Source organism: Chlorocebus sabaeus, chromosome 8, assembly GCF_047675955.1.
Source record: "Chlorocebus sabaeus isolate Y175 chromosome 8, mChlSab1.0.hap1, whole genome shotgun sequence".
Classification (NCBI taxonomy): Eukaryota; Metazoa; Chordata; class Mammalia; order Primates; family Cercopithecidae; genus Chlorocebus; species Chlorocebus sabaeus.
Window position 1 is genome coordinate 15,079,757 of NC_132911.1, and position 24,539 is coordinate 15,104,295.

General features: G+C 37.5%; 1 protein-coding gene across 4 annotated transcripts in view; it reads left to right on the plus strand.

The window, feature by feature from the left end:
* The window catches only part of TUSC3 (tumor suppressor candidate 3), a 309,006-nt gene that overhangs the window by 59,460 nt on the left and 225,007 nt on the right, over positions 1 to 24,539 (plus strand). For all 4 annotated transcript variants that reach the window (XM_007961713.3, XM_073017954.1, XM_007961712.3 and 1 more), the window contains exon 2: positions 13,065 to 13,234. In XM_007961713.3, coding sequence (XP_007959904.1) covers positions 13,065 to 13,234 — 170 coding nt within the window. The remainder of the gene's footprint in view (positions 1 to 13,064; positions 13,235 to 24,539) is intronic.

A 24,539-nucleotide genomic window follows, 5' to 3' on the forward strand; every position in this document is an offset into this window, starting at 1 on the left:
TTATGTGAATTCACTGCTTCCTTTATTAATTTTTATGAATAGGGAAATCCTAGCAAACTTAAAATTCATATTAAATCTTTGGAATATTAATTTAACATTTGGCAACAGTAATTCTTAAGTTCTTGTTGTTATACTGATTTTATATATAAGTGAGATACATATGCAGGTTTCAGAAACAGTTGTTACTTCAAAGTACTCTTTTCTACCTTTAAACCAGAGAATAAACAGAGCAAAGAGACTGGCAAATTGAAGTAAACCCCTTTAAAAAAGTGACATCTGAATACAGCTACTATGTTACCAATTCCTATATTAGAGTGTAAAAGTTTTACAAATTTTCCATTCATTTAGTTAGCGATATAGGGAGGGCTAGAGGGCCTCTCAGGAGCCACCAGTGTTCAGGACACTCTGTGGGGTATAAACATGGTCAAAATGTGGATCTCTCCTCAGGGAAACTTTCTGAGAAGAGTTCAGGTTGATAAACACACAACTAAAAGAGTGTTACTGGAATTATTTTTAATGTGTCTTGAGAAAAAGTTCACTTAATTAAATACTGTAGTACCATCCACTGACAGCTTCTTTTTCAAAAAAAGTGTGATGTCAGAATAACTTAATTTCTCCATTTCTCGTTAGATAACTTTACATAAAAGATCTTTAGGATCTTCCCAGAGGTGGAATTGGTTTGGAATTTTACAGTATTTCTTTCTTTAATTTTATAGTGCTCTCTATCAAATATTTTAAATAACTTTTTGTTTTGTTTTGTTTTTTGTTTTTGAGAGAGTCTTACCCTGTCACCCAGGCTGGAGGGCAATGGTGCGATCTTGGCTCACTGCAACCCCTGCCTCCCGAGTTCAAACGATTCTCCTGCCCCAGCCTCCCAAGTAGCTGAGACTACAGGCACCTGCCACCACGCCCAGCTAATTTTTGTATTTTTAGTAGAGACGAGATTTCACCGTGTTGGCTAGGCTGGTCTCAAACTCCTGACCTCATGTTCTGCCTGCCTTGGCCTGCCAAAGTGCTGGGATTACAGGCGTGAGCCATCGTGCCTGGCTACCTTTCTACTTTTGAATGTAATGAAAATTGTTTTCTGATGGAATGCTGATTACATTTTCTCTGGAGATACCATGATTTGCTGAGTTCTTAACTGATTAACCTCTTGGAATTTTTGCTTTCTTTATGGCGTGTGTGCTCTATGCATTTGATATTTCGGATACAAATGGAGTATTTGTGTTATTTATTGTATAGCTTATTGTGGTTGTCTGAGTGCCTTTAAAGGTACTGGTGGTCTTTACTGAACTATCCGTTTGTAGTGTAGATAAGGTGGTATAGTGCGTAACCTCTGATTTTGTGGTTCCTGGAAGCATTAATTGCCCTTTATGTATTTTTAAATCTGATAAGTATGACAATATTAAATATGAATATGGGGAGGCTGAGGTGGGCGGATCACAAGGTCTGGAGATTGAGACCATCCTGGCGAACAGGGTGAAACCCTGTCTCTACTAAAAATACAAAAAATTAGCCGGGCGTCGCGGTGGGCGCCTGTAGTCCCAGCTACTTGGGAGGCTGAGGCAGGAGAATGGCGTGAACCCAGGAGGCGGAGCTTGCAGTGAGCCGAGATCGCGCCACTGCACTCCAGCCTGGGCGACAGAGCAAGACTCTGTCTCCAAAAAAAAAAAAAAGAAGAAGAAGAAGAAAAGAGATATGAATGTGATTTTTTAAGATCGAATTTCCGACATGGAAGATAACTTTTCTACTCAATGCAAAACGATATGCATCTGGCTGCTCATGTTTGGTGTATCACTGGGTTTTGATTGAACTCCTTAAATATTAGAGTCTTGAAAAGTAAAGGCTTCTTTTCCGCTCAGAGACTCCTTTAAAAATATGAGAAGAACAGAAGGGGTCATGAAATTGTTTCTGTGTGTTACCAGTTGATACCTTCAACATGGACCTCTTGTTCTCATTCCAGATCCACATGCTGTGAATTACTATAAGCAACTTATATTATGGCTATTTTGATGATTACCTGCTATCTGAATGTTTCTAGGGATAAAATGTTGAAAGAAACAAAAAATAAGTAAAAAATATTAGATGAGTGAGCTCGTACTCTATTTAAGCTTCACTTTGAAATGAACCGTTTTATTATGTATTGTTTAATGTAATGTACTATTTCTTATATTTTTGGTTATAAATTGGTTATTGTAGTAAAATGTTAATTGAGAAACAATGGAGTGATGTCATAATTTGGAGATTGGCGTGTAGATTATGCCAGCTTGTTTATTATACTGAGTTGCTGTCAAGTTAAGCCTTTATAAAATATTAAGAAAAAAATATAAGAAAGAAAAAATACAGGAAAGAGGAATGGGCACCTGAACTTACTTTAACTTCATTAATAGATGTGACCTGCAAACCTTTGTTTTTTATAAAGTAACAAAGATGGGTTTGTTTGTTTTGTTTTTGAAGATTCTGAGTTACAGATTTCTTTTTCCTTTTCTGATGTGATTGGTTTATGGCATCTTTGTCTCTATGTCCCATCCTTGTACCAGTAACAGACAAAGCCAACTGTTGACTCACTCTTTACTGATAGGACCAATCTAGGCTTCAGAATCTTCTGCACTGAATTTAAAGGAGCCACAATATCAGTTAATGTTCACAGAAACAATACATTCTTTACCATCCCTTCCTGAGTTGGCACTAAGGCATTTACTTTACAGCAAAACTACAGCCATCACACATCAATATAAGCTATATTTTATATATACATATATATGATATATATGTGTGTGTGTATACACGTGGACACTTTTTAGTGCTAGAGTTTATTTGCCTTAAGGCCTTGAGAATGGGCTCTGTCTTACTTGTGCCAGATTTGAGGACCATGAGATAATCTGTCTTTGCATGGAATGTGTGTTTCACAGCGCGTTTTTTTAAGTGAATTTAGCACAGTGCTTCTCTTGTGATACTCAGAAACATTAGGTGGCTCTGAGATTTCAGATATTAATCAGATTTTTAAAATTCCCACTGCAGGTAATTATTTTAGCAGCATGATCTTGTTGTTGATAGATCATGACCTGAAGAAAAGGAAAAGAAATTTGAGTATCTTATCATTTGTAAGATGCTATGCTAGGAGTTTTCCATACATTGGCCCATGTAATTTTACAAACATCACGTCTCATGAGATCTGATGGTTTTGTAAAGGGGAGGTTCCCTGTACATGCTGTCTCTTGCCTGCTGCCATGCAAGACGTCCCTTCGCTGTTCCTTCATCTTCTGTCATGATTCTGCGGCCTCCCCAGCCATGTGGAACTGTGAGTCCATTGAACCTCTTTCCGTTATAAATTACCCAGTCTCGGGTATGTCTTTATTAGCAGTGTGAAAACAGACTAATACAAATACATATAGCATTATCTCAGTTTTTGTAAGGGTTGTATTATATTCCATCTTATAGATGTTTCTGTCCTCCTTTAACTACAGAACATTCCTTTTAATCATGAACTTTTTGACCCAACTTTCATTTTTCACCGAGAATAGGGAGCTGAGATCCATGAGCATAATTCTCTTCAGAAGACCGAAAGGGACACCGGAACAGAGAAGTTTGAATTAGGCCTTTGAGATCTATTTTAGAGGTTCACTCACTTTCCCTGTGTTATCTCCCATGTGTACAGGAAGTATACATTTGTTAAGCCTCTGCTGTTTTGTAATTTTTTCTTTTTTTTTTTTATTTTGGTGGGGGTCTGTGTTAAGAACTCCATGAAGGATAGAAGAGAAAATTATTCTTTTCTCCCCTAAAGACCTGAGAATTCTCAGATTATTTAGTACCAAAATTGTGTTTCTGAGAGCATTGTCTCTGCATTAGCTCATAACACATATTATTTTAATTAAGGTTTTTGTTTTTTTAATCACCTCATGGAAGCACTGAGTCTGTAAGGACCAGCAGAGAACAGTTAATCTAGGCTGAGATGGGGGTCTTTAGGATTGGATGAGGCTCACTTTTGCCCACTAGCCTTTGCGTAAGTATGTTTAACATTTCTTAACATGCACTCATTGACCAGGCGCGGTGGCTCACACCTGTAATCCCAGCACCTTGGGAGGCCGAGGTGGGCGGATCACAAGGCCAGGAGATGGAGACCATGGTGGGTAACACGGTGAAATCCCGTCTCTACTAAAAATACAAAAAATTAGCCAGGTGTTGTGGCTGGGTGACAGAGTGAGACTCCATCTCAAAAAAAAAAAAAAAAACAAGGCACTCATTTAAGTGTACAATTAAATGACTTTCGTTAACTTTAGTGAGTGGTACAACCATCAGTAGAAATCAGCTTTATAACGTTTTATCTCTTCAGTAAGATATTTGTGCCTGTTTACAGTTAATCCCTGTTCTTACCTCCAGGCTTAGACAACTGCTTATCTACTTCTTGTCTTTATAAATTTCCCTTTCTAGACATTTTATATAAATGAAAGAACAAAATGTGTGTCTCTTGTGTCTGGCTTCTTTCAGTGAGTATAATGTTCCGGAGGCTTATCCATGTCGTGGCAGTTACAGGTTTGCTTCTTTTTGTTTCCCAGCAGTGTTCCATTGTGTGGACCTACCACATTTTGTCTATCCATTCAACAGTTGATGAACATTTAGGTTTTCATGACATTTAAATTTGAAGTCATGCTTGTACAAATTTGTAAATTGCTTTGGACATAGTAATTTGTGAAATGCCAGATTATTATTATTTTTTGCTAAGGATATAGTTACATAATAATTTATACATGAAACGGACTCTTTGGATTAGAATTGAAATTTCGATTTACTCTTCATATGTATTGAAAGTATAGAAATACAGCTATTCAGGCCATTATTAAAAAGACGAAAGAAAAAAACAAACGAAAACCACCCCCAAATTCTGAAAAGGATGTGTAGTAACGGGAACTCTTGTACACTCTTGGTGGGAATGTGAATTAGTACAGCCATGATGGAAAACAGTATAGAGATTTCTTAAAAAACCAGAAATACAAAAACCATAGTATTCAGCAATCTCAATGATGGTCATTTATCCAAAGGAAAGGAAATCAGTATATCAGAGAGATATCTGTAGTCTCATGTTTATTGAAGCATTATTCACAATACGCCCGATGTGGAATCAACCTAAATGTCCATCAGCAGGTGAATGGATAACAAAAGTGTCGTATATACACAATGGAATGTTATTCAGCTGTAAGAAGTAGTGAAGTCTTGCCATTCACAGCAACATGGATGAGTCCAGAGGACATTGTGTTAAATGAAGTAAGTCAGGCACAAAAAGACAAACATCACATGTTCTCATGCATATGGAAGTTAAAAAGAAACCAAAAACCAGATTGAGCTCACAGAAGTAGAGAGTAGAATTACGCTTATTAGAGGATGGGAAAAGTAGGCAGGGGGGGAAGATAGGAAGAAGTTATTTAGCCACAAAATTACAGATAGGAGGAATAAGTTCTGATGTTCTATAAGCAGTGTAGAGTGAATGTAGTTTTCCCTAATATGTTACATATGTTCAAAAAGCTAAGAGAGGATTTCAGATGTTCACAGCACAAGGAAATGATAAATGTTTGAGGTGATACACATTCTAATTACCCTGATTTAAATCATTACATATTGTATATAGAAATATCCCTCCGTACCCATAAATATGTATAATTATTATGTGTCAACTAAAAAGGAAAAAAGAAAATACAGGACATTTATACACTAAAATATTATAAAATGCTACAAAAATGAGTTAAACCTATAAGTACTGAAATGAAGAAATGAAGAGAGGCTGGTTAATGGATATAAACATGTAGTTAGAAGGAATAAGTTCCACAGTTCAGTCACTTGAACTTGTGGACTCAAGTGATCCTCTGGTCTCAGCCTCTCAGATAGCTAGGACCATGTGCACACACCGTGAAGGTCGACTCATTTTTAAAAAAATTTTTGTAGAGTTGGGGTCTCACTGCTGCAGTCCAGGCTGGTGAAGGAATAAGTTCTACTGGTAGGTAACAGAGTAGGAAGGTAGAATAAAAGTAGATAATTTAGTGTGGTATAAGAATAGGTTCAGAAATGAAGACTCTTAAAGAATAAAAGTAGAGATCTTGATTTTTTTTTGCTTTTTTTCAGTAGTGACTAATTTCTATTTTAGAAGTTTATAGTGACATGTATTTTTATACAAAATTTACTTCTAGAAATTTGCATATTATATATGTCTTCCAGAATATCAGACCAGGTGCGGTGGCTCACGCCTGTAATCCCAGCACTTTGGGAGGCCAAGGCAGGTGGATCACCTGAGGTCAGGAGTTGGAGACCAGCCTGGCCAACATGGTGAAACTCCGTCTGTACTAAAAATGCAAAAATTAGCCAGGCGTGGTGGTGCATGCCTGTAATCCCATCTACTCTGGAAGCTGAGGCAGGAGATTCATTTGAACCTGGGAGACAGAGGTTTCAGTGAGCGGAGATAGCGCCTCTGCACTCCAGCCTGTGTGACAGAGTGAGAGTTCATCTTAAAAAAAAAAAAATCAATCTGTTTTATTGATTTTAAAATAAATTCAAATATGTTAACACTATCAAGCTCAATTGGAAATATTTTTCATTAATTCTGGCTGTGCTGTGGGTGGCAGGAAGGAGAGAGTGCTGCAACAGTCCTTGGGGGCTCTGACCTCGAGACTCCCTGAGCAAGACCCGTTAACACCCCTTGGGGCTCTGCCGTTGCCGGCATCTCTGAGTTTTTGGGTGCCGCTGCGTTCCCCTCATCCAGATGTCAATTTCCAAGTCAGAAGCAGGTCGCCACATGCCTGGCCCAGCCACAGGCCAAGCATAGAGCTGCAGGGGACATGGAATCTGGGCCAGTAGCACGGGGCCAGCACAGCCTGCTAGGCAGAGTGGGCAGAATGAGCCCACCAAAGCCTGAGCAGAGGTGCCGCTGGCCACAGAGATTTCTGGCTAGCGAAGGGTCATGAAAAGAATCCTGTGTAATCAGCAGGCAGAGGGAGGAAATACATGTACAGTAATCCACTCACTCATACAAGTCTGTATTTGTTTATGTATCTATCTGTAAAAAATATATATAGATACACACACACACACACACACACACACACACACATATATATATTTTTGAGACAGAGTCTCGCTCTGTCACCCAGGCTGGAGTGCAGTGGCGTGATCTCGGCTCACTGCAAAATCCGCCTCCCAGGTTCAAGCAATTCTCTTGCTTCACCCTCCTGAGTAGCTGGGACTACAGGTTCATGCGTCCACTCCCGGCTTATTTTTGTATTTTTAGTTGAGACAGGGTTTCACCATATTGGCCAGGGTGGTCTAACTCCTGACCTCGTGATCCATCTGCATGGGCCTCCCAAAGTGCTAGGATCACAGGCATGAGCCACCGCTTCTGGCCTATACTCCTGTTTTAAAAGCCACAGATTAATATGGATGCCTCCAGCTCCTGTCCAGTGTCACAAGATTCATTCTGGCCCTCCCCCTTTCCTTACTTGTGAGTTCTTTTCTGACAGTGATACAAAGCCAGATGTATATTTATTTCTTCAACTGTGGTGTACTCACAGAGTAACAGAAGTGATAATACATACCTCCATGAGAAACAAAAATAAATCGAGTATGTTATTTGTCTACAGTTTCTTTTTCTCTTTGGCTTTAAGAATATCCAGCCAAATACTGTTTTCCAAAGTTAGGTTTATGTTAGTAATGCAGTCAAGTTCAGTTGTTGAAGTTTGGTTTTCATTTTGGAACCATCCTCCCAACCCTGGCTGATCACTTAAAAATATGTAAGGCAGAAATCATTTTTGTGTTGTTTACTGTTGTTTAAAGACAGGGATATGTTCTGAGAAATGTGTCATGTGCAAACATCGTAGAGTATGCTTACACAAACCTAGATGGTATAGTTTACTACACCCCTAGGCTGTATGCTATAGCACCTAGGGTGCAAAGCTGTGCACAGTAGTACTCTACTGAACATTGTAGGCAGTTGTAACACAATAAGAAGTATTTGTGTATCTGACCATGTCTAAATTTAGAAATGGCACAGTAAAAATGCAGTATAAAAGATAAAAAATGGTCCACCTGTCTGGCACACTGTCCATGAATGGAACCTTCAGGCTTGGAGGTTGCTCTGGGTGAATCAGTCAGTGAGTGGTGAGTGAGTGCGAAGGCCTGGGACGTTACTGTACACTACTGTAAACTCTCTAAACACTGCACACTTAGGCTGTATTGAAAAATTTTTCTTTGATAATCAACCTTACCCTACTATCGCTTTTTTAAAAAGTTTTTAATTTTTTTAACTTTGTGACTCTTGTAATAACTGTTAGGTTAAAATACAAACACATTTTATAGCTGTACAAAAATATTTTCTTTATATCTTTATTCTGTAAGATTTTTTCTGAATAAAAATTTTTTCTTTATACTTTATTGTTGGAAACTAAGACACAAACACATACATTAGCCTAGGCCTACACAGGGTCAGGATTATCAATATCACTATCTTCCACCTCTACATCTTGTCCCACTGGGGGGCCTTCAGGTACAATAACAGTTATGGAACTGTCATTTCCTAGGATAACATTCTCTTCTGGACACCTCATAAAGGACCTGCGTGAGGCTGTTTTACAGTTAATTTTAGAAAGCAAATGAGTCTAAGATAAAAAGTCTAAAGATAAAAAGTATAGTAAATACGTAAAACCAATAGCAAAGTTGTTTATCATTATCAAGTATTATATACTCTACATAATCGCATGTGCTATATTTTCATATGTCTGGCAGCCAGTAGCTTTGTTTACACCAGCATCACCACAAACACAGGAATAATATGGTGTGCTGCAGTGTTACCATGGCTACCCATCATTATTAGGTGTTAAGAATTTTTCAGCCCCATTCTAATCTTATGGGAGCATCTTTGTGTATGGAGTCTGTTGTTAAGTGATGAATGTCACTATGAGACACAAGACTGTATTTCTGTGGGTTTTGGCAAATGCAGTCATGGCTTTACCACCAGTCACGAGTCGGAACACTTCCATTATCCTATATGCTGTGTTTTGGAAGAAATTATTACAAGTTGTTTGATACTTAAAATTCAAAGAAAAATCTTTTAGTGGATTTTACTGATATTCTAGTCTAGTTTAAGGGAGAAATGTGTTTGAATAATCAGGCAGTTGGGATACTAAGAATAGGAGAGAGATTTCAGTTCTTCCTTTCACTATGATTTGAAATTTATTGCTGTTCCAGAGCATGGATTTGTTTTTCTAGCTTTTAAATAATTGATATTTTTCATATAATAGATTGAGACTTTTAAAAGACAAATAATTCACGAAAATGTAATCAAATACAGTATATGCTCTTAAAATGCTACTTTTCTCAGTTATAATTGCTCTCTGCTCTTCGTAGTTTACCCTATAAGCAAAAAGAAAACAATTTAGAAGTGACAAAATTTTATGCTAGTTTTAACATTGATTAGTCACTTTTGTTTCCTTCCTCCCTTCTATTTCTTTCCATTTATTAACATAATAAAACATGGAAAGAGTTTTGTTCCATATACTTTTTTTTTTTTGAGGCAGAGTCTGGCTCTGTCGCCCATGCTGGAGTGCAGTGGCGCGATCTCGGCTCACTGCAAGCTCCGCCTCCCGGGTTCACACCATTCTCCTGCCTCAGCCTCTCAAGTAGCTGAGACTACAGGCGCCTGCCGCCACGCCCGGCTAATTTTTTTGTATTTTTTGTTTGTTTGTTTGTTTTTTCAGTAGAGACGGGGATTCACTGTGTTAGCCAGGATGGTCTTGATCTCCTGACCTCGTGATCTGCCTGCCTCAGCCTCCCAAAGTGTTGGGATTACAAGCGTGAGCCACCGTGCCTGGCGTATTCCATATACTTTTTAATCTCTTGTATAGGACAGATTATATTTATGAATAGATCAAGGATAAAGGACGAGATATAATTAGTAACAAAGAAAATTAGAGCATTCAGAATTGTGAAAAAAAGGCTCAATTTTGCCAGAAATAACAGTGCAAGGCTCAGGCATGAGAATCCCTTGAACCCTGGAGGTGGAGGTTGCAGTTTGCTGAGATTGCACCATTGCACTCCAGCCTGGGTAACAGAAGGAGACTGTTTCAGAAACAAACAAACAAACAAACTGCAAATTAAAATAAGGTACCATTTTTGATTAATCTGGAAGTGTGTGTGCATATGTGTATACCATAAAGAGATATAGAAAATAAATAAGAATGAGTACCCGAATCTGGTGAGGGTATAGTGAATCTCACACTGTAATATATTAATAGATTGCAGATAATGTTAGAATTTCACACTGATAACAGTGTTTGTAAGGAAGTGTAGTCACGATAATGGAAAATACCAGTTTGTCAAGATTGATGCAAAATGATGGGACTAATAGGCATTTTCTTTAAAAGTTTTTTTCCAGAATATTTGTAATGGGAAAATTACATATAGTTGGAATTCTACATTTTTCAAGATGTGATTGTGTAAAAGTTATATTTTACATTGATTTTTTAATATTAAACATGACTGTGTGCCCTGAAATCTGTAGCACAGTGGTTCTTAATATTTAGAAAAATGACATATTTACATTTGCCTAATTCTGAAGGAATATAGTATGATAACTAGAAGTGTAGTACAAAAAGGAGTTCAGTTAAGCCAAGTTAAGAGTATGCATTCTTGTGTTTTGTTTGTTTTTTAAAGGCACTTGTAACTTACCTAGTCCTTTGTTGCTTAAATAAGAAATACTCCTCTGTGAGGAATTTTCATTTGTGATCAGCCTCGTAAATGAGTTTCATACTACCTTGAAGGTGGGAAGCATGGGAAATAGGAGTACCAGACTCAGAAATCTCCTTCCTTTCAGCATCCATGAAACTGGAGCTGGCTTCTTTGATTACTTAAAAGTAAAGTGGAATCTTTGACCCTTTACAGTTATTTACTGTTTTCATAGATAGATATTTGGTATAAATGGGATTTTTAAATAAGAAAAACAGTAAGATTATCGTAGAAATTCAAAGAGTATTAAAAGAGTGTATGTGGTGTGTGTCTGTGTGTGAGAATGTGTTGTGCATGTATTTAATGAGAAAAGTATAAAATACTGAGGTAACTCATAGGTAAGTAACTTTCTTAGACCAATTCTCTTCTACCCTCATTAGTGGATTACCCTGCTTGATTTCCAGTCTTTTCATAGAGGGTCACAGTCTCTAAATATTTAAAAAATAAATATTCATATAGTTTTTATCTTATTACTTTAAAATGTTTTCAAGGCTCAAAAGAATTTATATAGTGAGTTAGTTCATTGCGTGTATTGGTAAATATTGGAGACTTTAAATCTTATTAAATATATAACAGTTTTCTGTAAAGCAAACACTATTAAATTATGCTTAACATGGAAAACAGCCTCACTTTGCTTCTCAGAATTAAAACTAAGAACAATTAGGAGAAGTCCTTCTGTGTCATTTTCTACTGTTTTGGGTATATTGATGAGGCAGAGAAGTAAGTTTTCATTTTCAGTTTAATAAGGTTATTATTTTACTTTGGAAATATATATATATAAAATACACATAAATATATGTAAAAATATGTAATATATATATAAAGTACATTTCCAAAGCTATATATATATGTAACTCAGACTGCAAATATATATGTAGATTTATCTATACAAATTATATATAAATCTATATATTTATATATAAATCTAACTAAATGCAAGTAATCTGTTTTGAGGTTAAGATCAATTTCAGTTGATGCCCTTTGGTTGTGGCAAAATTGTGTCTTTTAAAAAAACAAATACAGCCAAGTCATTAACTATTATTTTTCTTTTTCATACAGTTAGTATGCATGCATATCTGAATGTTCTGTCTCTGCCAGTTACTATGCTCTTTGGCCAAGTTACTTTCGTTTCCTTCCTCCCTTCCATTTCTTTCCATTTATCTTCTTTCCTGTTCAGGTGGGTGCAAAGCACTGCAACAAGTCTTTTACCTTAACTCAGGATAAGATGTCTACCTTGCCTTCTCTCTCCTTCGTCTGTATGTGCCCAGTCTCTGTGAGCCACTTTTCCTTTTTCACTTGAGAGGAGAGGGGAAAGAGATTACTTTTCTCTCTGATTTCTAGAGTAGAGCTTGGTTAAATGGCACAGTTCAAGCCTTTCTCTCCTGCCCACTGATACTAGCTTGGTTTTAAAATGGCAGGGAGTTTCTTTTTCTTGTAGGAATACAATGTTGTAGAGTTGTTAACTTCTCAGACTTGTTCAAGTAAAATGAATGATCTAAAGATAAGAGCCTTTTTTTTTTTTGGTAGAGACAGGGTGTTGCTATGTTGCCCAAGCTTATATTGAACTCCTTAGGCTCAAGTGATCCTCCCACCTTGGTCTTCCAAAGTGCTAGGATTAGAGGTGTGAGCCACCATTCCCAGCCTATAAGAGCCTTCTATACAGAAGCTACAGTGCTATCTCCTCCCAAACTTCCCTAGGAACAGAATATTACTAGTAGCCCAGCTCCACCTGTGCTGTCTCCCAGTTACTGTGCCTCCCAGACTAGCCGCCATACTGACTTTTACCAGAGTAGATCCGTTTTTCCTATTTTTGACTTTAGTAGAATCATACAACACTCTTTTGTGTATAGTTTCAGCTTTGTATTTGTGGGGGTGGTTGTGAGATGGTAGTTTTTGTTGTTTTGTTTTCCTTTTGCTGTGCTGTTTGGCTAGAGAAGAGTAGAGCAGTTATTATTTTGTTTTATTGGGCTTCCCCTTTCTTTGGCTTTTGGATAGCAAGAGCTAACTTTTCTTGAGCCTTTTTTTTTTTTTTTTTTTTTTTTTTTTTAAATGTCTGCCCCTATTGGCATTCTTGGATTGCTGACTTCTCTATCAACTGGTGTGGGATATATAAGGCCAAAAGAAAACCCAACGTTAGAAAAATATGTGTCTTTTCTATCTTTCTGGGAGCAGAAATATGGTCTTACTTTTCTATAAACTTGGATATCATTAGGAAAAAGAAAAAACATTTTATGCATTTATATGAAATTCAAACAAAAGGACTTTAACTCTTTGTAAATGTAAATTTCTGTGTTTAATTGCAGAATCTTTTAGCTGAAAAAGTAGAGCAGCTGATGGAATGGAGTTCCAGACGCTCAATCTTCCGAATGAATGGTGATAAATTCCGAAAATTTATAAAGGCACCACCTCGAAACTATTCCATGATTGTTATGTTCACTGCTCTTCAGCCTCAGCGGCAGTGTTCTGTGTGCAGGTAATTTATGTATTTAAAAAATATTAAAAACTATTATCCATGGTTTACATATGTATTTTTAATGTTCATTTGAAGGTAAATATATGTAAGATAATTAAACAGTTGTTTAATAGTCAAATATAACTATGTGCATTGAAAAATAAGCTGAAAAATCAGTGTATTTTAGAAAATAATATGGATAGGCTAATATTCTTTTATTGTGGGCATGTAAAATATTCATTGACCAGTTACACATATAGTCGTAAAACTGCTTTATCATATTTATGTCCTGCAGGTTGCCTTGTAGGTCACTCAGTTATAGCTATGCTTAATGAAGTAGCCCCCTTAAATATAATCAATTTTTAATTTTTAATAGTACTCACTTTTACCTAGCATAAGTATAGCATAAGTAAAGTATAAATACTTGTCCAAAAGTATGCAACAAACACTTTTTTAAATGGAAATTTTTATTTTGAGATAATTGTAGGTACACATCTTTTACCCAGTTTCCTCCAGTGGTAACCTGTTATAAAACTATAGTACAAATTCACAAGTAGGGTATTGGCATTGATACAGACAAATGTGGAACAGCTCTATTATTGTAGGAATACTTCTTGCCATTTAAAATCACACCCACCCTCCATTGTACTTCTTACCTGTCGAATTTGACCTCTGACCTCTGGCAATCACTAATCTGTTCTCCATTTCTATAATTTTGTCATTTCAAGAATCTTATGTAAATGGAATTATATAGTATGTGACCTTTTGGGTTTGGCTTTTAAAAATTTGCCATAATTCCCTAAAAAAAGGTCCAAGTTGTTATATTTCTCAATAATTAATTTTTCAAATTACTGAATAATATTCTATTATATGGATGTACTGCAGTTTATTTAACCATTCATTTGTTAAAGGACATCTGGGTTGTATTATAGAATGATATGAATTTCAAAGGGGCATCTGTTAAGTAACTGTGGTAGAGAAGTGGTCTTGAGATCTATTGTTACTGAGCCAGGAGAGCGCTGTAATCCATATGATAGCGGGCAGAGTGGACCAAAGAGATCTCAGGGTGACAACTAAGATGAAAAGGCAAAGAGGAGTTTCCACAAATATTTTTCAAGAAAAACTATTCAAATTATATTTCTGAGTAATAAATGAAGCCTCAGAGGGAGTTGTAGATGCTCTGAGAAAGGCACCCTGTCATTTGCGGCCATCTTGTTTTTTTTTTTTTTCCTCACCTGAATTATTCCTCCTGAGTCCTTCTGTGTCGTGTACTTTTGGACCACTTCTGTAACACTGCCATAATATTTATAATTGTATAGGATCTTTGAAGAGTTCATAGTTACAATTTAAAAATCATAGGACTTTCCTTTGTGAGACTTCCTTGCTTTTTTCTTTTCTTTAAAAAAAAAAGCGAAATTTTCTTCTAGAGTTAGCTTGCATTTAGATTCTTCAGTTGATTTTCCTTGCTTAAAGGCTGGTGAATGAGCTGTTGGCTTCCTTGTAAGCCCTTTTAGCAGATAATTCTGCTCTTCCTTCACACAGTCAGTTTATTCACAAATTTTGGAATTCAATTCTCACCTCCCTCAGTGCTAACATCAAACTCCTCGGCCAAATAAAGTTGTTAATTAAGACTACTCGATATAATTCTCACCTCCCTTAAGTGTTAACTCCAAACCTTTTTAAAAATCAAATTATACTGTAGGGAATATTCTTCATAATTGCTAACTCTTTTAGATGTATTCTTCTACAAAATTGCTCATCTCTTCCAGGGTTTATTACAAATTCTGAGAACAAAATACCCTCATCAAAGGATATTACTATGGATCAGGAGGCTTAAGAAGAAAATTCAGTGGAAGGGAAATAAAAAAACTTATGTAGAATCAAGCAAGTTGCTTGTATAACAGAAGTTTTGGTGATGTGTTGAAGATTAATACATAACTGGACTCCAGCTAAATGAAAAATTGGTAAATTACAAAATATTTTGAGAAGAATGATGAATAACTCATTATATTGATGTATTAGATATTAACCAACATCCATTCTGCCCCAACAAAATAAAATTATTGTTTATTTTGTGTGAACTATTGGGCACACTGTGTTAAGTCATTTATATATACAGTATATATATAGATATATATATATAATCTTATGTGATTCTCATTGTGAGAGTTAGATATGAACAAAACTCGTTTTATAGATGAGAATGTTAAAGCTGAGAGGTTATACTTTTTCTAAAGTCACACAGCTAATAGCTGTTCAGGGTTGGGATTTGTGACTCCAGAGCTATTAGAATTTAATGCTTTTCTTAAGTGCACATGTTCATTATTGTCCCTATTCTGTAAACTGTAATTGTATCTTGTTTTTGTGTTCCTAACCAAGATTATTAGTGTTTTAGGGTAGTGATCCCTCTGCCAGCATATCCTAAACTCGTATGATCATGAAAAGTTTTGATTCAGGGGTGTGTCTCATGATGGGGATTGGTGAATTGAATACAGCTGGCTAAAATCGTGGAAAAGAGCATATCACACTTTTGTTTCATTACAGAGAGGTCACACCTCTCATGGGTTTAGAGTGTGAAATTAACAGATAAGGTGAAACTTGGGTATAGATAAAATTATCCTTGTATATCACTTAAAGCACTTGTAAGTGTATTACTTTATTTGGGTTTGGTACTACAACCCTTATAATTTCCTCTTACCTTTGATAATATTTCTTCATGGCCCTTCATTTTTAAGTTTCCTTTATTTACTTGACTATGTGAACAAGGTATTTCACCTCTTTGTCAAGACTGGGGAACTATTATGCCGTTCACATGTTCTTTTTCTGGTTTGGCTAACATGAGATATGTTTCATTCTTGAGTGAATCATGACCAGTTTGGTATAAATGATGCCCTCAAGTTATTGCTGAGCTATGTAGTTTAATTTTCTTATATTTTATATTGAAGGCATATGATGTAACTTCACTGTGTTAACTTACTTTCTAGGTGTCTCTTCTTCAGACAGGATAATCCCAACATTTTTTTACTGTTTACAACAAACATTCATTATATATGTGACATTGTAGCATTCCTTGAATTCTTTTCTATGTTCTATATTTTTTCCATTTAAAGTCCAGCTGTAGTCTCTTCATCTTTTTAATTTCAAGCTTACAGAAAATTGAAACTAGTACAGTGGACACCTGTGCTACCCTTTACAAAGATTCACTAATTATTAATGTTTTGCCACTTTGCATTTTGCTCTAAGGATAGGTAAAAAAAAAATCAGTCAAGTATTACCAAAAAACTACCTATGAGTTACATACATCATGGAATATTGTCCCTAAATACTTCAGTCATACATCTCTTGAGTTTAAGACTGTTGTGTGTGTGTGTGTGTTTTTTAAAGACCCAGTCTTGCTGCCTCAGTGCAGTGGCACGATCATAGCTCACTGCAACCTCTGCCTCCCTGGTTCAGGTGATTCTTCTGCCTCAGCCTCCCAAGTAGCTGGGAGTACAGGCACCTGCCACCATGCCTCACTAATTTTTTTTTTTTGTATTTTTAGTAGAGATAGGGTTTCTCCATGTTGGCCAGCTGGTCTTGAACTCCTGACCTCGTGATCTGCCTGCCTTAGCCTCCCAAAGTGCTGGGATTACAGGCGTGAGCCACCGCGCCCGACTAAAGCTATTCTTCTATAATTAGAACACCATTATAACTTTTAAGTAAATTAGTATTAGTTCAATGATAAAATCTTACTATATAGTTTATTTTTAAATTTTATATTTGTCTCCAAAATGTCTTTTATTTCCTTCCCCTTCCCCCATGCCACGTGAAATCCATTCGAGGTTCATCTGTTACATTTGATTGTTGCACCTCTTTCTTTTAATCTATAACATTTCCACACTTAAAAAAAAAGTCTGTGTTTTAATGATGTTGACTTTTCTTTTTTTCCCTAAGGAGTCCGAGCTACTTGCCTTTTATGGTGTCCCTTGCTCTGGATTTGTCTGATTGTTTCTTCATGATTATATTCAAGGGAAGAGTACTATAGTGGTTAGTTGGAATACCTCTTATGGTATATTATCAGGAGGCCCATAATATTAGCTTGTTCATATACCAGTGCTGAGATTGATCACTTGATTAGGGTGATGGTTGTCAGATCTCTCCACTGTACAAGGATATTGTTTTCACTTGTATTAAGTATATATTTGGGGAGATAAGTGGCTTGGGAGGAAGGATTCAGGGTGATCATGTGAATATCCTGTTCTTCAGAAGTAATGTTTTACCCAGCACTTGTAGCATTCATTGATAATCTTTGCCTGAACCTGATACTACATTAATGATAGTGAAATGGAGATTTTGAAATTCTGTCATTTCTTCTACATTAATTAGTTGTCATTCGTCTGTAAAGGCAAGCTTTGCCAACCTCACTTACCTTTTGTTTTGAGTATTCCAACCAAAAGATTCTTTTCATTCCCTAATCCATTACTAGGATTATTCTTCAGGTTCAAATTGTCCTAAATTTGACCAGTGGGAACCAACTTCTGTATCATGGCATATCTCCTTTAGTCTGCTTTCTAGCACAAGATATTCTAAGCTTACTTTGTATGTTCTCTGCCGTGAAAGTGTAATCAGCAGTGTTTTCAAGGAGCCCTGGTTCCTCTTAGTAGAAAATGATATTTAGAAAGCAAAAGCTTAGCTACATGTACACTTTACTGCTGAGGTAGTGTCATTGCTTTGAGGCCTTTTTAGTAGACAAAACTAAGAGATATGGTTCTGTGGGGATGTGCGTGTGTATGTAGATGTAGATACGTATTTTAAAATTATGACTTCAATTAGATACGTATTACTGTAGCAGGACATTACGTGTTTTCTTCTCTCTTTCCCTCATTCCATACTTTTATCTCCTTGGCCTGAGACATTAATACAGGTGTAGCAGAATCTGTCTTGGTCCATGAAGAAGTCGTCTAGGGTAGTTTTCTCGTCCATAACAACTCAGTGAGTTGAAGCTGATGTGAATGCCTCAGTGAATTGAGGCTGAAGTGGTATTATTGATGACTTCAGTGAAACTTAGTGATACATTTCTTACCACCTGTTATAGATGGAATTGTTTCTTTCTAAAAAGATATGCTGAAGTCTTAACCCCCAAGTATCCCAGAATGTGGCCTCATTTGGAAATAGGATAGTTGTAGATGTAATTAGTTAAGATGAGGTGATACTCAGGCAGGGCAGGCCTTTAATCCAATATGACTGATGCTATATCAGCGAAAGAGTGCAATGTTTTTTTTTTTACTAAGTTCTGTTTTATTACATTGTTATAGACACACAGGGAGAATGCTTTGTGATGGCAGAGGTAGGGAAATGGAATAATTTAGCTGGAAGCCAGGGAATGTCAAGTATTGACAGCCGTCACCAGAAGCTAGGAAGAGGCAAGGAAAGATTCTCCCCTTCAGTTTTAAGAGGGAGCATGGCCCTAATGATACCTTGATTTTAGACTTCTAGCCTCCAGAACTATGGGTTTTGTTTTGTTTAAGCCATTCAGTTTGGCTACCCTGAGAAACTAATACACCACCTTTTACCTATTGGATGATTCTCACCATAGACAAAACATGCCACAGGGATGCATAAACACAAGTCAGTTGTCCCTCTGGGACAGCTCCCCCAGGTATCTGAAGGCCAGCCTCATTTTAGAGAGATCTCTACAGTGATCTGAGGGCTATACGCTTCCATAAACACTTGAAGGTCTCTTATAACCCGTTCCTAGGTATAGTTCATCATACCTGGTGTGGTATTGGAGCAAAGACAAGATGGTATTAAACTTTTGCACGAGAAGTCCAGCCCTGGGGAGTGTATATAGTGCCCTTGTGAAGTTTTGCTTACAATCATTGACGTCTCACAAACGGGAGCTTCATCATAAGAAACACAGGTTGGCAGTGCCTTCAGTGTAGCTCTTGGCTGGCTGGTAGACTTCGGTTCCTCCGACTCAGTTTGATGAATACACTGTGTCCACAATCCTAGACAGACTGGCAGGGAGTAGTTAGTCCAACCTGTCTTATTGTCTGTGGCACTAACAGGCCATCCCTTGTTCCCTCCTAAGGAAGACTGAGCTATCGCCATGGGAGTGGGGCTGAGAGGAACATGAGAGAAAGGGTAATTGATATTTTGCGTGGAAGCCGGGGTCTTCCATTAAAGCTTCCATAAATTTCTTCTTAAGATTAAGAAGAATGACAAAGTTTGTTCAGACCCCACTGGTGGAAGATGGCAGATCTAGCAGTTGATGGTTTCAGAGAACTGCACCAGTATGTTTTCTCATGTGAGGAAGTCTTCGAAGGTGGATCTCAAAGACAGAAGATTTTACTATCTCTCCCTCTCCTTTACCTCCTAGGATCTGAATTTTCATCTTCACGTACTAGAATTTTTGCTTGCCCTCATAAAATCAGTGTCTCCGTCTGAGTATCTGTAACTTCATCTTTTCTCCATTTGTCCCCGACTCACACCCAGATTATTAGATGTTCATCTGGAGAGTTTTAGTATGAAAGATACAAGGGCCTTTCAGTGAAATCTAGAGACTGCTTACATCCCTCACTTTGGCCTCCGTAGGCCACTGCGGGAGGGTTTAGTGTGTAATACACTCAGCCAAGTGGTCATTATCCTTATTAACTAAGACCATGTCCGTAAAAGAAGAGAACCCAGTGGCTGAACCCAGATTAAATTTGAATTTCCTAAGCCTTTTTTTTTTTTTCTCAAAGCTAGGCTGCCACCCAGGGGATATATTGATTGAGTTTCCTCAAGGTAGCTGTCAAGTGGGGAAAGGAAGCATTATCCCGGGAATGGTCAGGACAGAATCTTGAATTTCCAAAATAGATCTGAATAATGCCCATGTCTCTTGTATTGATTATTTCTTAGGAGGCAGCCAAGAAGAGATGACCCCTTTCTTGGGATAGGTGTGTTGAGTCACCAAACTGCCTTGTTAAGGTGTGTGGACAAAAAGAGGAGAGGAAGTCGAGTCACACATATTTTCATGGTAATTTTTGAGGTGGCTCAAATGCGTGTCACAATGCTGGATGCTAGCAGATGTTAGGGCATATGGAATGACTGCTGAATACTTTACCTGTTGGCTTATGTTTTGGTGGCTTTTGTGGCAAAAGGCACGGTATTATTAGACTGTAAAATAGTCCAGAAAGCCAGAAGTATGACATATTTTAATTTAAAAATTCATAATGGAATGGCTAGAGTTCACTAGCACAATGTACTGCAACACACTGTACTTTCACAGTGAGAGTCTTAATAGTAGCAAGGTGCCAGTGGTAGCTCCAAGAAAAGGACAAAGGCTCATTAAAGTCAGTTTGCTAAGAACAGTTGGGTATGATGCCTTCACTAGCATGGCTCCTGCCCTGCAAGGTAAACAGGCCGTTGTTTGATAAGAGTCTCAAGTCTGGTATTCACTGCAGCTTCTGCATAAAGTTCCACTAATGGAGCCAGGTAGCATTGGTGGTGATCTGGTAAGTGTACGTTTAATCAGCAGTTTGATTCCCTGTGGCTTATCAGATTACGGGTCCTCACTGTGGGCATCTTCGTTAAGTGACCTCTTGGTGACAACTCGGCCTGTGTGATTTGTTGTCCAGAAGATTGATGTTTCAAAGAGAGGTATCTTTATCTCTTAGTCTGTAGTCTTCCAAGCGGCAGACCATATCGTTAGGCCAGTGGCAATAGTCAGTGCAAATGTAGGAAGATTTGTCAAAGTGGGTCTTGGTCAGGACTGTGAGGACCTGACTGCCTTGAGTTCTGCCACTGAGCAGAACAACCACACCTGCTGTTGGTGTTACACAGCTGTTTCTGAGGGAAATAGTCACGGCAGCCCATCAAACAGCATCAGATTTCAACTTAGCAGAATCATCAGTAACCCAGGCCCAGGCATTTAGGGAACCTCTGTGAACTGAGGGCTCCACTGGGCCATTGACTTTGAGTTGGGTGGCAGAGTTAGGGATAAAGTTTCCCACAAGAGATGGCTGCTGTTTTTTAATGTAAAACTGATAGGTGCACTTTGGGAGGCCGACGCGGGCGGATCACGAGGTCAGGAGATCAAGACTATCTGGCTAACACAGTGAAACCCCGTCTCTACTAAAAATACAAAAAATTAGCTGGGCGTGGTGGCAGGCATCTGTAGTCCCAGCAACTCCGGAGGCTGAGGTGGGAGAATAGCATGAACCCGGGAGGCGGAGCTTATAGTGAGCCAAGATCGTGCCACCGCACGCCAGCCTGGGTGACAGAGCGAAACTCTGTCTCAAAAAAAAAAAAATGGATGGTCAGGTCAGCTGCACTCTGAAATATACCATTTCCACAAGCAAAGACTGGTGGGCGCTTCATACTTTAGTCATCAGATCCCAGTAGACCAACCCCAAAATAGAGATATTAGGCATTTATTTGTACTTGGTGGTCATGTCAGGCTGGTGCTGTCCAGAAATCAAATTGGGGTCAGTACGTGGAAGACAACTCATGTTGCCATAGGCATTAGTCAGCACAGTTATCAGTCATGGAGACTGTAGTTTGAAGCAGTCATTAGGTTTGTCTGTCCCCAAAGATACAGGGTGTGGTTTATTGGACATTTGCGGTGTAGCCTGTTGGATTGTTTCGTTTTCAGAGGACACTGATTTGTAGGCTGGTCTATATAAATGATGAAGAAGAATGCTCCAGTGGGAGATTAACTTATTTCAGTACCTAAAGAGTTCAGTAAGGTGTTGGGCCTTCTTTTTGGGGTCAAATCTGAAGAGATAACAGTTTTTCTTTCACTGCTTGAGAAGTTGAGTGTTTGTAGTCTGTTCACATAGTCCCAAGAAATTTTATTTGTTGCTATTGAGATATTGATGCCAATCCAATTTTCTTACTTTGAATGTGATTTGTTTTTTTGCCTTGTGGACCAAAGCATATTTTAAATTTTTTCACTGAAGGCTGGTAATTTTACTATACTATGTCTTACATTTGACTATTCTGGGTTGCCTTTTTCAGGAACGCAAAGAACTTTTCAATATGTATATAGGGACTTTATTTTTAGAAATGTTATTGTATTGTAGTTTAAAATACTAGTTCTGTTTCATTGTTTTTTCTACCTCAGGGACTCTAATTCTCCGTGTTTAATCTTTTAAAATCTACCCCATTCCCTCTTAAACTTTTATTTTGTTTTTGTTCTCTTACCTGCTTTTAATCCTATTCTTAATGTCCTTTATTTATTTTCAGTCAACTCTATTTTTCTTTGAAGACTTTGTAATGCAGACATCATTTCTGCATGGATTCTGTTTTGCTTTTTTGAAACATACTGGTTTCCTGAGTCTTACTAACTGTGATGTAACATCTTTCTGTTTTTTATTTCCTTCTATTTCTAGTTGTTTAATTTCTGATTTGAGATTTTCTGTCTTCAACTGCTTGTTTAATGATATTTACTTTAGTTTGGAGTATTTTGTTTCAGTTTTCTCTTCATAATTTTGTTTTCAGGGAAATTTTTTATGAGTTGAAGAATTTTGATTCTTTCTGATTTCTTTTTGTAGCAGCCTTGTGTAGATGCTATTGATCATTTGCTGCTTCTTAAAATTTTTTTTTTCTTTCTTATACCAGACTAGAAACCATAGTTTACATGTGGGTGGTGATGGCTAGACTTTTGGGTGGCCTACTGATTTCTTAATTCAAATATGCTTTCTCCTCATAACGTGAAATAGGTTGAGTTCAGCAGGCTTATTTCTCCCCTGCTCACTTCTTCCTCCCTTCTCTTTTTCTTCCTCTCTCCTCCTTCTTGCAGTGGCATATTCTGATTCTGAGATAATGTATGTTTCCATCGGTCCCTTAATTTCCATGACTTCTCTGTTTCACTGTATCGCCAAGCCACTAATGCATGTCGGCTTCTTCTAAGTTGTCCCCCACTCCCCACAAAGTAGGCATTCTTAAGACTGCCACGTTTGTTCCTGTATACTTCCAAGCCCCTTTCTTTATGTTCCGCAGTAGCCACTGTTCTTCCCCACTGTATAGACCTGTTCTCAGTGTTTTCCAATTCAGCTGAGATTCTCTCTTTCTTGGGGTGATTCCCACCCCACCCAACCCCCCATATTTCGCCTTTGCTAGGATCCCTCTTACCCATTTTTCCCCATATAGTCTCCACCTTCCTATTCTTGCATGGATTACTGAAGTTACAGATGTTCATTTCCTCACTTCCGTTTACATTTATATTCTGTAGGATTCTTTTTATCCCAGTTACTGTATTGGCATTAGTGGTTTTGATTATGCTTTTTGGAGAACTACATGGTTTTTGGAGTTCTTTGTTATCATTATCCTACAGGAACTCAGTAATTTTCACATACGGTTTTAATCTTAGCAGGAGAAATTGGAATCTGACCATAAATAATAAAGTTCTTTAAGGACAAACTATTTGTTTTCTTTTTTCTTTTTTCTTTTTTTTTTTTTTTTTTGGAGACAAGAGTCTCACTCTGTTGCCCATGCTGGAGTGCAGTGGGTGATCTCAGCTCACTGCAACCTCTCCGCCACCTGGTTTTCAAGTGATGCCCCTGCCTCAGCCTCCTGAGTAGCTGGGATTACAGACATGTGCTACCACACCTGGCTAATTTTTGTATTTTTAGTAGAGACAGAGTTTCACCATGTTGGCCAGGCTGGTCTCGACCTCCCGACCTCAAGTGATCCACCCATCTCTGCCTCCCAAAGTGCTGGGATTACGGGTGTGAGCCACGGTGCCCGGCTAAGGACAAATACTAGCATTACAGTGATGATGATGATCATGTGTAGATACTAGATCACGTGACGTTCAGGACTTCAGTGATGATCATGTGTTGATGCTAGATCACGTTATATTCAGGGCTTTGAACTTTCTATGTGCTTAGTAGGATTTTGTTGAATGAAATGAATGAGAATTTTTTGATATTGATGAAAAACACATTGAAAAGTTTCTTGATGTACAGATACAGGAGTAAATATATAAAACAGTGCTTTATTTATATAGGTTATAACTGAAATAAATGAAAAAATGACTTTTAAAAGTATAATCTTGATAGCTGCAGTTAACCATTTAAATTAAAGATAACACTTTCTGCATTTTTATATCTAGAGCTGCAACAATTATATATAATAAAGTCATAAATTACAATTAATCTTTGTATTATTTTTAAGCATTTGTCCTTCGTTTCCATGATTTCAGTTTATATTAGTCATTAACATATTAAATGAGATTTACTAGTTTTCATGGTCTCAGACCTTAGTCCTCAAATAATTTCTCTTAGATGCATAAGAATCATTTTGGGTTTTTTTGGACTCATGAGGATGACTTAGTACAATCCAGTCAATACAAGTAAAACCA